The sequence below is a fragment of the Podarcis cretensis genome (assembly GCF_951804945.1).
Source record: "Podarcis cretensis genome assembly, chromosome: 16".
In the NCBI taxonomy this organism is placed as follows: Eukaryota; Metazoa; Chordata; class Lepidosauria; order Squamata; family Lacertidae; genus Podarcis; species Podarcis cretensis.
Window position 1 is genome coordinate 15,558,837 of NC_137186.1, and position 15,812 is coordinate 15,574,648.

Consider the following 15,812-nt stretch of genomic DNA (forward strand, 5'->3'; position numbering starts at 1 on the left):
CATTGCAGAGTTGGAAGAGACCCCAAGGCTCAACCCCCCTGCAATGTGTTGACTGTGAGTCTTCGGCCTGGTACCTTCCTGGGACGAAGGATTCCAGCAACATCTGGAAGGCCACAGGTACACTGGCTGTCAGCAGGGCTCCTAGGTTCCACCAAACACGCTTACCTGGAGATGCCAGGGTTTGAGGCCAGGACTATTAGCATATAAATGGTTGGGCTTTAGCTACGGCCCACCCACAGCTCTTGGACAGGAATCCCAGGATGGCTTTATAGCTTAGATAAATTCACAACAGCTAATTTTCTTAATGGCCACTAGCTGTTACTGCCCTCCAGGTGTTTTGGTGCTACAACTCCCATCATGCTGTTTGTGGCTGATGGGACCTGGAGTCCAATGATGGGCCACAGTTTCTCCATCCCTTCGTGATGACAGGAGCAAGCCCAGCAGTAAATCAGACCGTGCAAGTTGGAGTTGACTCTTTATTAGCAAAACAGGGGAGTCAGGCCTAATGAGTGAAGCAACCTGTTTCCACTAAGTCTTGCCCCCCAGGAAGCAGTTGCTGCGACTGAAGGTCGCTGCCTAAGTCCCCTCCTCTCTAGGGTTTTCCCCAAAGCAATCTGAGACTGTGCCTGCATGAAGCCAACTTCTCCTCCTCCCTCTTCATGCCTCTCCTGGTTCTGAGAGACCAGGGACAAGGGGAGCTTGTCATAGCAGGAGGGGAAGACACCCTCCTGATGTATCTCTGCCTCTTGGCCTCCCTCCTCTCCTGCTTCAGCTTCTGCCTCTGATTCTAGTCTTCTCTCTGCCACAGACTCTCCCTGCTCACTAAAACCTGGTGCCTCTTCAGCTTACGACCCCTCGTCCTCCTCGTCTTCTCCCTCTGACCACTCATCGCCACCCCCCGGGCACTGAGCCTACTTCCCTTGGAGGTTCCTTAGCTGATTCCTGCTGCCATTCCTCTGCATCCAACCAGTCGATGACAATACGCAACCTCCAGGACTGTGGCTTTGCGGTCCTGCTAGTTGGCTTTCCAAGGGCACCCGACTGGGGATGGTGATGGTGGTCTATATTGGCCTTTGGCCTCTCCTTAGGTTCTTACAAGGGGAGACTGCTGGCAGGGCCTCTGCTTTTGTGGGTCAGGCTTGCGAGTGCAGCAGATCCCGGTTACGGAGGGGGTGCCTGCGTGGGCCCATGCAGCCAGGGGCCCCTCATTCTGCACCGTGGGTATGTGGGAAAGCCATTCGGAGCTTGTGATTAGAGCCAGGTGGATGTGGGTGAAGGGCAGGGCTTGTGCTTTCCCCCCACCGCCCCGCCCCCTGGGAGGTGAGTCAGCCCAGGAAGAATCTGATGAGTTCATCCCTTCTGTCCCCGCAGCAGGAGCCCCACCCTGGGCCAGCTCTTTGTTCCAGAGGCCATGAGCCAAGATGACCCAGAGGAACAGCTGGGCCCGCTCTCTTTCCGCGGTGCTCGGGTCCAGCCTGCCTGGAGAACTTTCGGCGTGGCCAGGGTTACGAGCTGTCATTGACCTGAGTCTCTCTGTGCGCTGAGGACTCCCATGCACCTTCCCACCTCTGGCTTGGGAGGATTGCCCTGGCTGGCTCTAACCACTAGGGGCCCACTGCCTTTCCGGAACTGCACACAAGCTCACTTCCTGTGGAGCACTTGGAGAGGGCGGGCAGGCAGACAGAAGCAGCAAGGGGAAATGGAGTTAGGAGGCCCCGGGGGGAGGCAGTGGGTCCCCTCCTGAAGATGGGGCTTTGGCGACGAGGAATTAGACCACCAGTTCCTCTAGCTCCATATCATCCTGGCAAAGGGGCGTAGCTCAGTGACAGGGCATCTGCTTTGCACGCAAAAGGTCTTGGGTTCAATCCTCAACATCTCCAATAAGGATGAGAGAGACCCGTGCCTGAAACCCTGGAGATTCTCTGCCAGTCTGTGTTGGCAATACTAAGCTAACCAATGATCTGATTAAGTCATGGGTAGGCAAACTAAGGCCCGGGGGCCAGATCCGGCCAAATCGCCTTCTAAATCCGACCTGCGAACGGTCCGGGAATCAGCGTGTTTTTACATGAGTAGAATGTCTCCTTTTATTTAAAATGCATTTCTGGGTTATTTGTGGGGCATAGGAATTTTTTCTTTCCCCCCCTTCAAAATATAGTCTGGCCCCCCACAAAGTTTGAGGGACAGTGGACCGACTGACCTCTGGATTAAATATACGACATCATTTCTACGTTCCCAGGTCTACACTAACTGGCAGAAGCTCCCTATAGATTTGGGATGGGGACATTCCCAGGCATGCCAAGGTTTGAACTCAGGTCCACTTGCGTTGTAAGGCAGGTGCTCAGACATTGGGCTATGGCTCTTGTTTGAAACAGAGGGACCTGAAGACAGCAAAACGATGCTCGTTCTAGCAGAGTCTAGAAGGATAGAGTTGGAAGGGACCACAAACATCATCTAGTACAACCGCCTGCAATGCAGGAATCCTTGACCCTGAGATTAGAAGTCTCCTGCTCTGCTGAATGAGCAGCAACGGCTGGGATCGGAATGGGGAAGCAGACTGATTCATCCTCTTTTCTCACTGCTACCCCAGAAAGTCAAACCTCCAGACCAGCCTGTCCCCACTCCTGGCCGTGCCACCTGAGGCCGATGGGAGATCCAGGGGGACACAGGTCCCTCTCCCTGTTCCTTGGCAAAGGCTGTCTCTTTCTCTCCCATGGCTGGTGCTGGAAGCCCAGCTGAGCTGCTCCCCAGTTCCCAGTCTCTTCCATCCCTGTCTCACTTCCTGTTCTCCCAGGGATAAGATGTGCTGAAGGCTAAGGGAGGGCAGGGCAGGCCGGATCCTGCCTCCCTTGGGACCTCGTCCCCACGGCAGCTGTGGGGCACGGGGGCAGGGTGGTCAAAGGATGCCGCGGAAGTGAGGGCGGGGGGCACAGCTGGGCCTCTGTGGCTGGAGCAGGGCCAGGGAGAGAAGGAAGATGTCCTCTCAGTTCTTGGTCTCCCACCCCCATGCTCAGCAGGGACCAAAGGAGACTTTTATTTAAGGGGGGGGGGTGTCAAATGGAAAAACGATCCCTTGTCCTTTGTACTCACATGCTCTGCCTGCTTCCCTCCTCAGAGACCCAGCGTCTGAGCAGAGTGTTCGTTCTGCAGCGCACCTCTGGGTCACAGGCAGCGCCATGAGAGGGGGCTGCTTCGGTGCAAATCTCTGGCAGCGCAAAACATTGGGAGAGAGCCTGGCCACAACCTCCTGTGTTGCAAAGGAGCTGCTGTGCTCTTCCTAGACCAGATGTGGCTTCGCTGGGACCCAAAGACAGGCTGTGTACACACCCTACATTTGAGGCACATGGCGACCTTCCCTTTAACCCCCCCAATTTTCCTGGGAACTGTAGTTTATCCCCATTCCCAGCACCCTTAAACTACGATTCCCAGGATTCTTTGGGGACAGACATGTGCATTAAATGTACAGTATGCCTGCACCCAGTGGTGCGCGGCAGAGGAAGGTGCGCTCTGCAGAAGTGGGGGGAGAGGGGGAGAAGTGTGGGTGGACAGGTGCCCCCTCCCAATATTTTGTTCAAGTTGGTTGCTTAAGGTCACAACGTCTTCCACACTGTGGTGAGATGTATTGCATTTCTACTTAAACTTAAACTTACGCAATTATTTCTAAATCTGCAGCTATAAACCAAAACGTGCAAATCATGCGCAAATTAACCCCTGTGCATTTTAGGCAAGTTTGCATCTTCTTTCGTCTTTTTCGGGGTCAGGAGTTCCTGGCAACGGCTCAGCAACCGAAATCCAGTTGTTATCTCCCATAAAACCTGGGATTTGACCACACAATCTGTTCTGGGCCTCCCGGCCTCGGATTTCTGTGTGCGTTAGATCCCTGTGCAGTTGCGACACCCACACAGAGAGCTGATTGAGGGGCCCAGAGGCAGGGCAGGCCCTTGCAGTGGGTGGGTGGGTGGGTGACCGGCCGTGTTTGGGTCACCTGCAACATGCAGCTGCTCTCTTAGTCCGAACGAACCGGCTTTGCAATGCTAGACCTCTCTGGGATACAGGACTGGGATGTGAGCATTTTCCTTTCCTTTCTTTGCATGGGCCCAGGGAAGTTTCCCGTGACCATGCTGGAGAGGACAGGGAAGAAAACCTGGAGGTGTTCCCGAATGATCTTGGCCAGGGATTCTTCCACTGTCTCTGTCCCTGGCCTGTCTGGCAGAGTCAGCATCTCCAAGGCCTCTTGGCTAATTCTCCCATACGCTCTTTCGATTTTCAGTTACCAGCCAAGAAAGGAAAGACCTGAGCAGGAAGCGAAAAAGTTCTGGTCGCCTCCCCTCAAAACAGATACTGTAGAGCTGGGAAAACTTCAGAAAAGGGGATCCAAAATTAACCGGGGGTATTGGAAGGATTCCCCTGTGAAGGAAGGCTGCAGCATTGGGGACATTCTAGTTTCGAGAGAAAGGCGAGTGAGAGGAGACATGATAGACGTTTATAAAATTGTGCATGGCAGGGAGAAAGAAGATAGAGAAAATATTTAGTCCCTCTCTAGTACCGTAACTCTAGAAACTGGGACGTGGGTGGCGCTGAGGTCTAAACCGCAGAGCCTAGGGCAGTGGTCAGGAACCTTTTTAAGTTGTGGGCTGGTCCACTGTCCCTCAGACCTTGGGGGGGGCAGACTATATTTTGAAAAAATAATAATGAACGAATTCCTATGCCCCACAAATAACCCAGAGATGCATTTTAAATAAAAGCACACATTCTACTCATGTAAAAACACCAGGCAGGTCCCACAAATAACCCAGAGATGCATTTTAAATAGAAGGACACATTCTACTCATGTGAAAACATGCTGATTCTCGGTCTGTCTGCGGGCTGGATTTAGAAGGCAATTGGGCCGCATCCGGCCCCTGGGCCTTAGGTTGCCTACCCCTGAGCCTAGGACTTGCTGATCAGAAGGTTGGTGGTTCGAATCCCTGTGACAGGGTGAGCTCTCATTGCTCGGTCCCTGCTCCTGCCAACCTAGCAGTTTGAAAGCACATCAAAGTGCAAGTAGATAAATAGGTACCACTCTGGCGGGAAGGTAAACAGTGTTTCCGTGCGCTGCTCTGGTTCGCCAGAAGCGGCTTAGTCATGCTGGCCACATGACCTGGAAGCTGTCTGTGGACAAACGCCGGCTCCCTTGGCCTGTAAAGCGAGATGAGTGCCGCAATCCCAGAGTCATCCGCGACTGCACTTAACGGTCAGGGGTCCCTTTACCTTTTAGTAACTCTAGAACTGCAGGACGGCCATTGAAGCTGAATGTTGGAAGATTTGGGACAGCCGGGGGAGGGGTAGTCCTTATTCACTCAGCGCATGTGGAACTCACTCCCAGTGGAAGCAGTGACAGACCCTCCAAGTGCTCCTATTTCCCAGGGACAGTCCTGGATTTATAGAAACCATCAAGAGACAATTTCCGCGACATTATTAATGCAGTGAGATCTGTGAAGGAAAGGAGGATGATAAAGACTAGACCACCCACAAGAAAGAAGGAAAAGGAAAAATCACGGCACCTGCCACCAATTATATTGGAACACATGAGCAGAGAACACATGGTTCATTTGGAAAAAGTAAGTTTTTACATTATTATTATTATTATTATTATTATTATTATTATTATACTTATTAACATTGTTAAATTTGAATTAAATTTAAATTTTTATTATTATATTAGTAGTATCATCATAATTAAATTATTAATTAAATTTCTATGCCGCCCTTCATCCAAGGATCACAGGATGGTTTACAATCTAAAAACGCAAAAATACATGCCATAGTAACAAACAGAAAGAATAACCCCACCCTCTGCCCCCCCCGTTTAAAAGGCCACAGATGACTGAATCAGGCAAAGGGCTGGGAGAAAAGGAATGTTTTTGCCCGGTGTCTAAAGATATTTAACGAGGGCACCAGCCAAGCCTCCCAGGGGAGAACATTCTACAAATGGGGGCCACCAGATAAAAATCCCTTTCTCGAGTTGCCAGCCTCTGGACCTCTTGCAGAGGTGGCACATGAAGAAAGGCCTCAGGAGATGGTCACTGTATTTAAATACCGATTTCATTGATGCTTTGCAAAACATAAATGCACTTCACACTTCACATCTGGAGTTCCCCGATTCTTAATTGGATTGCATGACATTGGCATGCGCAGCCGATGAAGCTGACATGTAGCGCTGAAAAGCTCAGGGTTGAGCACATGTGCTTCTCTAATTTTTTTTTGCAGGTCAAGGTGGGATGAAGGGAGGTAGCCAACAACTCTAGACCACTGAAGGAGAAGCATCATCTTCACAGCCCTTGTCTGTGGGTGAATGAGAATCAAAGTTTAACAGGTGTGCTCATATTTAAAATCTGGCTACCTTTAATGGTTGCTTTGTGCATGGTGGCAATTGATTTGTCCAGGACATTTCATTCTCTCTCTCTCATATATTTGTTGTTGTTTTTAGTCATGTCCGACTCTTTGTGACCCCATGGACCAGAGCACATCAGGCACTCCTGTCTTCCACTGCCTCCCACAGTTTGGTCAAACTCATATTAGTAGCTTCGAGAGCACTGTCCAACCATCTCGTCCTCCTCTGTCGTCCCCTTCTCCTTGTGCCCTCAATCTTTCCCATCTTTTCTCTTCTCTTCTCATGAGGGGGCCAAAGTACTGGAGCCTCAGCTTCAGGATCTGTCATTCCAGTGAGCACTCAGGGCTGATTTCCTTCAGAATGGAGAGGTTTGATCTTCTTGCAGGCCATGGGACTCTCAAGAGTCTCCTCCAGCACCATAATTCGGCAGCACCTCTGCTTCAAGGGAAAAGCATTTGCTGGTGGCAGCAAGTCTTTTGCAGAGATTAGCCCCCTCCCCTCTCTGGCACTCGTACCAAAGTTCACTGATGTCCTTGTATGTTTTATGGAGATTACTGTAGCCCTTTGGGAGCTTACGTTGTAACCTTACATGCAGCGTTGCCCATATAAACAATTGGCAGAAATATCATTCAAAATGCCTGGCTCTGAGCCAGAGAGCATACTCAGTGATAGGATAGGGGAAGAAAACTATGTTACCAAGGGAATATTCTTAGAGGAAGGGTCTGGATTGCAGAATATACATTAGGCACAGCGTAACCCAAGTACTTTTCTTTCAGTTGGTCCCCCAAATCCCTCCAAGTCTCACAAAGGAAGGAAAGTGCAGACATAGCTGCTTCTCTCAAGCACGGCCCTGACTTTTCTTTGCCAATGGCTATAAAGGCTTTTTGTAAATCCTCAGACCCAGTACTGCACTCAGCTCTGTTGAGGAATCCCAAACAAACAGTGCCCAAATCTTTTTGGAAGTAAAATCCTCTCATTGTAAGGAAACCTGGAATGTGTTTGTGTCACACATACAGCCAGCCAAAGAATGGGGAGCAGTTGATGGATAATGTACAGTAGGTGTGTTGATGATTATTCATTCTGAAGATTTGCTCGTGCCTTCGGACCACCAGACCCCAGGCAGGTTGGCAGAGGCTCTTTTCCCCTCCCTCATACCTTCCTTTCTGGCTCATGAAATCGCACTTTGCGATCACGTACAAGTTTTTTTTGAGTTGCAGGAGTTTCAGGCTAGATGAAACTCAGGGTCCCCTTCCAAACCTGCCATCCTATATTTGCGAGAGTGGAATGTGCAAGGTCAGGAACGGCTTTGGCTGGCTGGCTTAAGTACCACAATTCAGCATACCCAAAGAAGTTGCCCTGTGCCATAAAACAAAAATGGGTGGGCCTTTCCCCCCAGCCTCTCTCACTTGGCTGGTAAGGAGAATAACAATAGACTGAAGTGTGTGTGAGAGTTAGAAGGTGGGGCACACAGAGACATGTCACCCCTGGAAAACCTAAAGACAAAGCAAGGTCTGTCTGATTCTTAGGTTGTATATATGTGTAAATAAAATCATATATCCTAAAGACACCACAGTCTCTGTTGACCTTCATTCCAAGGAAGCTAAACCTGGGTAAATACAGGAGTCCCCGAAGTCCCTCACCTATCAGAGATTGGGGTGGCAAGTAACATTATTTTCTGCAGATTCATGGTAAATGTGTATGTGTGTGTTGCAGAAATCCCACCCCCACTAAACAAAAAGGCAAATGGAAACTCAGCATGTTGTAGACAGACTTCAGAATGTCTCCTGCTTTACAGGACCAAGAGTCCAGACACTTAAATAAGAATTTAATGTACAATTAACATACGTGACAAAAGTCCACATGTCTGTTCAGAGGTCTTTTTGTGTTTAATTGAGCTTTTTGTGTTTAATTAGCCTGTTATGTGCAGATGACATGCCATGTGATTTCAACATTGCCAAGTGATGCAAGACCCCCCCTTCATGGAGAGACACCTCCCCCCCCCTTGAGTTTCAGCAAAGCTTTTGGGGTTCCATGTATAACTGCTGCAGCATGGCACCGATCTAGAGATCAGATGGAGAAGTGCTGCCCCCTGCTGGTGGATATATAGAGGACTTCAACATGACAACCTGGGTTGGTATCTAACAGCAGGGATTTAAGAGGCAGGGATAGGGATTTGAACATCTCTAAATATATGCTTCTTTAGACACACTCTTTATTATCTCCCCCCACTCCATTGCTGCCAACAATCTTGGCTGAGCCTTTGCTGCATCACATGACGTACAGCAGGGGTCAGAAACCAGGGCTGTGGGCCAAATGCGACCAGGTCTCTCTCTCTCTCTCTCTCTGGCCCTTGGAATGCTCTCCAGGCCCCCCCCCCCTCACTGGTCCTCCTGGAGCATTTTTGCTGCTGAATCCTTGAACTCTTGATAATGACTCTTGCCTGACCTGCATGGAGGAGAGAGGCTTGCGAGTGTCTGCAGAAATGAGAGGTTTCCCAAGAGGGTTTTTTGGGGGGGACTTATCCAAACTTTGGGGCTCTGTAAGCCTGCTGATCAGTGCCGGATTTATGTATAAGCTAAACAAGCTATAGCTTAGGGTCCCACTCTTTTGGGCCCCCCCAAAAAAAATTAAAGGAAAAAACAACGATGTACATTTCCAAAATATAAGATAAAAAACAAATAAAATAAAACCTACATACAGCAACAGTGTTTTGTGTTGTGTAGGCTCCTATGATGTAAGTAATGAGCCCCACCTGCTAGCCTGCTCTCTAAAATATCACTGGTTTGCTCATCTCTATACATAGGGTGCCTACATTCTTCATGGACTGGTTGCATGGCAACATGGGCAAATGGTTTTGATACCTATTAGGTCCATAAATTACCATACTGTATAGCATATATTCAACACAAAAAACAGTGACAATTTGTTGTTGACAAAGGACAGCTGGACATATAAAAGGCCCCATTACCTTCACTAGCTTAGGGCCTCATCAAACCTAAATCTGGCCCTGCTGCTGATATTTCCCCCTTGGGTGTAAATGGTACCATTTTGGTGACAGAAGGGACTAAGTGTATATGAAGACTGGGGAACCTTTGGGATTTGACTGCAGATCCCATCAGCTTGGACTACCAACCATGCTAGCTGGGGGGAGATGTAACTCAGCAATATCTGGAGGGCCCCAATGTAAGATGGCACCCATTCAGTTTTATTTTTTATTACAAGTAAGGTGAAGGTAAAGGGACCCCTGACAGTTAGGTCCAGTCGTGGCCGACTCTGCGGTTGCGGTGCTCATCTCGCTTTATTGGCCAAGGGAGCAGGCGTACAGCTTCCGCGTCATGTGGCCAGCAGGACTAAGCCACTTCTGGCGAACCAGAGCAGCGCACGGAAACGCCGTTTACCTTCCTGCCAGAGGGGTACCTATTTATCTTTCAACCTGCTAGGTTGGCAGGAGCAGGGACCGAGCAATGGGAGCTCACCCTGTCGCGGGGATTCGAACCGCCGACCTTCTGATCGGCAAGCGCTAGGCTCTGTGGTTTAACCCACAGCGCCACCTGCATCCCGCATCCCAAGCAAGGAGTGGGTATTATTTCTTGGCATTCCATTCTGTACACATTTGTTACTCATTCCGGAGTACATTCCTTCCTCTGTTACAGGAGAGTTGATCACAGCCACCCTTCTATTCCCCCAGAATGAATAACTAAACTGAGTCAGGAACCTTTTTCAGCCTGAGCACCAAATTCCCTTTTGGGCAAACTTCCTAGCTGGTGGGCGGAACCAGAGGTTTTAAAAGTGGGCAGAGTGATAGATGGGCATTTTACATTTTGTACTGCAGTTTCCACACAGGGTCACAAAGCTTCCCCACCTCTGAACTAAACAAATGTGATATAAACAAAGAAAGGAAAGGAAAGGAAAGAAGATTTTAATAACCAAAACAGATGGAACAGAGATGCAGAGGGAGAGGAGGGGATCATTCCAGTAAGAGGGAAAGAAAGCAAAGAAGGAGGGGAGGAAGAAAGAAAGAAAGAGAGAGAGAGAGAGAGAGAGAGAGAGAGAGAGAAATCCTTCCACACTTCTAGCCAGACCTGGAATAGTGCAAAGCCAAGTAATCTGACTGAAAGGCCAGCAAAACCCAGACTGGAAGGCGAAGTTTCTTGCAAACTCTTGCAGTGGATCCAGACTTGAAAGCTGACCAGGCAGCAGTAGGAAGAAAACACAAGCAAATGCTATTAAAAGCTTGCTGGGCCAGGTTGTTGTGAGGAGCTGGGGGTGGCTACTGCGGCTTCAGAGCATAGAAGACCCCCCAGCGCTGGTCCCCATCCGCACAGTGCTGAGGGACAGTTCTTTCTGCCAAAGTTGCATTCCTTTATGTTCTCTTCATTTGGACACGTCTTCTTGCCTCTAATAGCTTCTTTGACTCTGCTTCTTCACCATGCCACTGTCCTTTTGGCCCTCATGGTACCTTTCCTAATCTGCAGTATACAGTTGAACTTCTGACACCATGTTGTGTTTTGAAGCAACACCCAAGCATTTTGGAGTGATACGACCCTTTGCCTTTCTAGTTCCTTTTCACCAATCATCTTGTTCAAGGGGCGTTCCTCTTTTGAAATCAAATGTGACCGTGATAGATTTTATCGGCAATTGCCCAATTGCTTCTTTGGAGAAGAATTAAGTTCACAGTGAGTTCATCTATCTCAGGGTAAGCACTTCATCCTTATGATATAGAGCAGGGCTGGGCAATATCTGGTTTTTAATATCATGATATGTGAGGAGGTATAAAGGTAAAGGGACCCCTGACCATTAGGTCCAGTCACGGACGACTCTGCGGTTGCAGCGCTCATCTCGCTTTACTGGCCAAGGGAGCCGGCGTACAGCTTCCGGGTCATGTGGCCAGCATGACAAAGCCGCTTCTGGCGAACAAGAACAGTGCACGAAAACGCCATTTACCTTCCCGCTGGAGCGGTACCTATTTATCTACTTGCACTTTTTAGCGAGCTTTCGAACTGCTAGGTTGGCAGGAGCAAGGACCGAGCATAGTAAAAATCAATAAAATATATATGCTTATTTTTTTTTAAATGCTGCCCATGCTTCTCCTTATTCACAACCTTCCCCCCCCCCTTTCAGCTTTTGACTTCATATGTCACTGTGTCGTTTCCATCTAATATCAAACTCATGCAGTGAGGTTTGACAGAAAATGAGGGCAAAATCGCCCAGCTGTGAGGCCTGAAGGTCGCTTCCTGCAAGGCCCTTTCCACCTGGCCTAGGGGGCAGGACCCAAACTCACCAGCCCTACAAAAGAGGCTCCTTAATTGTTTTAATATGCTGTAAACCGCTTTTAGATTTTTATTAAAAATATAAAGCAGTATAGTATTTTTTTTAAAAAATCAAAAAAAATCTGAGAAACAGGAGGAGAACCCCAGGGATTGCAGAAGATTCAACAACCTTCACATAGACTGTGTTTCAGCAATGTACTGTATTTTTTGCTCTATAAGACACACTTTTCCCCTTTCTAAAAAGGAACGAATACAGGCTGCGCAGCTGTCCCACAAGCCAGAACAGCAAGAGGGATCACTGCACAGCAAAAGCAGAGATCCCTCTTGCTGTTTTGGCTTCTGGGATTCAGAATATTTTTTTTCTTGTTTTCCTCCTCCAAAAACTAGGTGCGTCTTATGGTCTGGTGCGTCTTATAGAGTGAAAAATACGCCAAGTGTGCAAGTCTGGCCATTTCTACTATCTCCAGAAGGGGCCCCACCTTTCTACAGGCTCAGTTACTTTTTATCTTATGTGCAGTTCGCTTTATAACCTCTTTTTCTGAAGAATTTTAAAGGAGGAAGCATCAGGTGCAACTATTAGGCAATCTTTCCTGGGAAAGGAGTTTCCTAAACATGCTTCCACACCCCTCGCAGCTCGAGGGTATATTTTGCGTGGAGCCTGAAGCTCTCAAGCAAGATTCTTCCTCTTCCAGAGCGAGAGACCATCCCAAGACCATTTCTTGACACCTCTTCTGCCTTGCCTTGGTTCATTCTGCAGACGGCCAAGATGAAGATGTTTCTCTTCTTCTTCTTCTTCCTCCTCCTCCTCAATGCCTGTCAGTCTTTTGGCCAGCAAGGTAGGTGACCAGGAAGGTGGGTGTCAAGCTTTGGGGAATTGACTTCCTCCCCCCATGACAGCAGATAAGAAGATCAAACGAAAGGAACGTCTTACCAGTTAGAATCTTTAATAATCACAGCGTGAGAACAAAGAACACGTCTCCTAGAAATGGCGGTGCTCCCAATTAAGGGTCACCCCCCCCGGTCCCTATTAATCTATGTCATTCCTACGTCTTGTAATCTGAGTTTGTACCCTCTGCCCTTTCTGTTCGGACACTTTCTGGGGGGTGGGGGATGAATGCTGTCCGGAGACTGAATCTGTTAACTCTCTCGCTTCCAGTGTTTCTTCTGCTAGCTGTTCCCTATCCAGTATTTCCCAGCTTCTGCCTTCTGAACTGTGCCCCTCTGCACACCGCTGTTCCAAACCTATACTGTCCTCCTGCTCCTGGGAAGATTCAGGATCAGGGGGAGGGGGTGGCTCCCACCTTCCTTCTTCAGTGCAGCCCTCCTCAGCACAGTCTCTGACAGTGGGGTGGGAAGGAGCAGGGCACGGACCATTTCACTTTGAAAACACACATAAGCCACATAAGCACTGGGTGGAGGGGGGTTTGACCTGAGGAGTGCTGGGGCACTGGCTCAGAACCTTTTCACATGTCATCACCCCGGTGCATGCCAAGTCCCCTCCCATCTGGGTCTGCAAGAGTAAGGAGGAGGGTCGCAGCAGCAACTACTGGAGAAGAAAACCCACTGGCAGCACTGCAGGGCTGTTGTGTTGCAGCTGGGCAACAAAGGAGAAGTGAGAGGCTCTCTTGAGCATCTCCCCTTTGTCACACCTGCTCAGGTGAAAAGTTTTGAAGAAAGCTATAAAGAATTTATTTATGTTGCTACAACAGTGGCAAGAGTCTTGATTGCACAAGGATGGAAGAATGAGGAAACCCCAACAAAAGAACAGTGGCAAGAGAAATTGATGAACTATGCAGAAGTGGCGAAATTGACATGCAAACTGCGAGACAAAGACAACTGTGACTTTAAGGAAGAAAGGGAGCCTTTTACAAATTATCTAAAAATAAAAAAAAATGAACTGGACTCCTGGGCAGGTTTTGAATAAACACACACAAATTTACTGAGGGTTAACATATTAGATATATAATAGAAGGATGTATACAATTTTACAATATGCAAAGGTTAACATAGGTTGAGAAATCAGAAAGAGGAGCTGAGGGAAGTCTTAGGGGAAAGGGAGGGAGTGTTGCTGGGGAGGTGGGAGGGGAAAAAGAGGGGAATAATGAAGATGATTTGTTTTGATAATTTGTTATGTTGAAATTGTTAATAAAAAACTTTTTAAAATAAGTTTTGAAGAAAGCTGCGACATTCTCTCTTCCTCTTCCTCTTCCTTCAGGTTCAGGCCTCTCTGGGAAGCAAGTTGTTTTCCCGCAAGCATCGAATAAAGCCCATGTGGTTTTGAAGGCCTCCCCGAAGCAGCCGTTGACCTCCTTCACCGTGTGCCTGAAACATTACACGGATCTGACCCGTGCTTACAGCCTTTTCTCTTATGCCACCCGGAAAAGCCACAACGATATCATCATCTACAAGTACAAACCCAACCAATACAGCTTCTACGTGGGAGGTGAAGCAGTGACCTTCTTGACCCCAGAAAAACAGTCGCTTGAAAGAGAGACTTTGTGTGCATCTTGGGATTCTGCCACAGGGCTGGCGAGGTTGTGGGTGAACGGAAAACGTCTACCGCCCAGGAGCCTGAAGAAAGGATACTCCATCAGCGCAGACTCATCGATTGTGCTTGGTCAAGATCAAGACAACATGGGGGGCGGCTTTGACATCAACGACTCCTATGTCGGAGAGCTGCTGGACGTGAGGATGTGGGAGAGGGTGCTGTCCCAGAAGGAAATGAAGCGTGCCCTGCTTGACGACAATATTCCTGGAAACGCCATATTTGATTGGGAAACAGTCAATTATGAAGCAAAGGGTGGTGTTATTATTGAGCGTGCATGGTCACCTTAAACACAAGAGCATGTTATGGAAAGTGGGCATGCGATTATTCTTTAAAATGTCTTGGTTGTTCATGTTTGTACACAACTCATTCGTGTGAAGTGAGTTTGTACGTATCTTCAATCCAATCGTTGAAGGGAGCTGCATTTTTATTCTTCCTGTTAGTCAATAACCTGTCTTTTTGCCATAGTAAGGGCACGGAGATTCCACTCATATTGTCCCTTTGTTAGGTTCCATGTATAATCCAAAAGCATATTTCCCTCTGCAAATTTGAGATCATTCTGTACAGTCATGCTGATCGTCCCTACTACCTTCTGCCCAAAACTTATCAATATTGTACAAAACATATGTTTTAGAGAAGCGTTATCCTTGTTACATATCCAGCAGCTACACAGCTTAGCTCGTCCTAAACATAGACTTGCCATGGACAAATTCAATGATATTTGGAATTCATTTTTATAAATACTATATTAGGTTAAGGTCTGGTTAACCACAATAACTTGATTTGTTTGTTTTCTACATGGGTCCTATCTTTTCTTCTTCTTTTGTGTCTTATCTAACACTGTGCACTTGCAATTATGTACTTTTTAATCTTTCAGTAAAGAATATAAAAAGGGAAATGTCTTGGTTGTTCAGTAGATATGGCCTCTGGGCTGATTCCTGCCGTTTCCTCCAGATAAAATATTGCATTATACAAGCCTCTACAAAAATGTGTTCTGTCCACGGCGAAGCAGCACAGAGTTACCAAGAGAGCACTTCTTCCTCATGGTTAAGGTAAAGGTAAAGGTACCCCTGCCCGTAAGGGCCAGTCTTGCCAGACTCTGGGGTTGGTGCGCCCATCTCACTCAAGAGGCCGGGGGCCAGCGCTGTCCGGAGACACTTCCGGGTCACGTGGCCAGCGTGACATCGCTGCTCTGGCCAGAGCCAGAGCCAGAGCCAGAGCCGCACACGGAAACGCCGTTTACCTTCCCGCTTGTAAGCGGTCCCTATTTATCTACTTGCACCCGGAGGTGCTTTCGAACTGCTAGGTTGGCAGGCGCTGGGACCGAATGACGGGAGCACACCCCGCCGCAGGGATTCGAACCGCTGACCTTTCGATCGGCAAGCCCTAGGCACTGAGGCTTTTACCCACAGCGCCACCTGCGTCCCATGGTTATATGCTAACAAATCCCGTGATAGGGACAGGGGAACAAGAAAGTACTTGGTTACGACCTTTGGTTCATCTAGCTCAGTGTTACTCACACTGACTGGCAGCGGCTGCCCAGGGTTTGGGAAAGGGTACCAGGGAATGAACCAGACAGCTCTGCATACAAAGCAGGCACTCCACCACTGTCTCCAAATATATGGCC

General features: G+C 48.4%; 1 protein-coding gene across 2 annotated transcripts in view; it reads left to right on the forward strand.

Annotated features, from left to right (window-relative positions):
* The first annotated feature begins 12,296 nt into the window (after positions 1 to 12,296).
* The window catches only part of LOC307205359 (serum amyloid P-component-like), a 95,545-nt gene continuing 92,029 nt past the window's right edge, over positions 12,297 to 15,812 (forward strand). Inside the window, exons 1-2 of one of the 2 annotated variants that reach the window (XR_013833979.1) lie at positions 12,297 to 12,476; positions 13,856 to 14,812. Coding sequence is in view for 1 of the 2 variants with exons in the window: in XM_079957660.1 (XP_079813786.1) it covers positions 12,407 to 12,476; positions 13,856 to 14,475 (690 nt within the window). In the remaining variant the exon portion in view is untranslated. Of the gene's footprint in view, positions 12,477 to 13,855; positions 15,161 to 15,812 lie in introns of those variants that run through there. The other variant, XM_079957660.1, reaches the window with a different exon arrangement.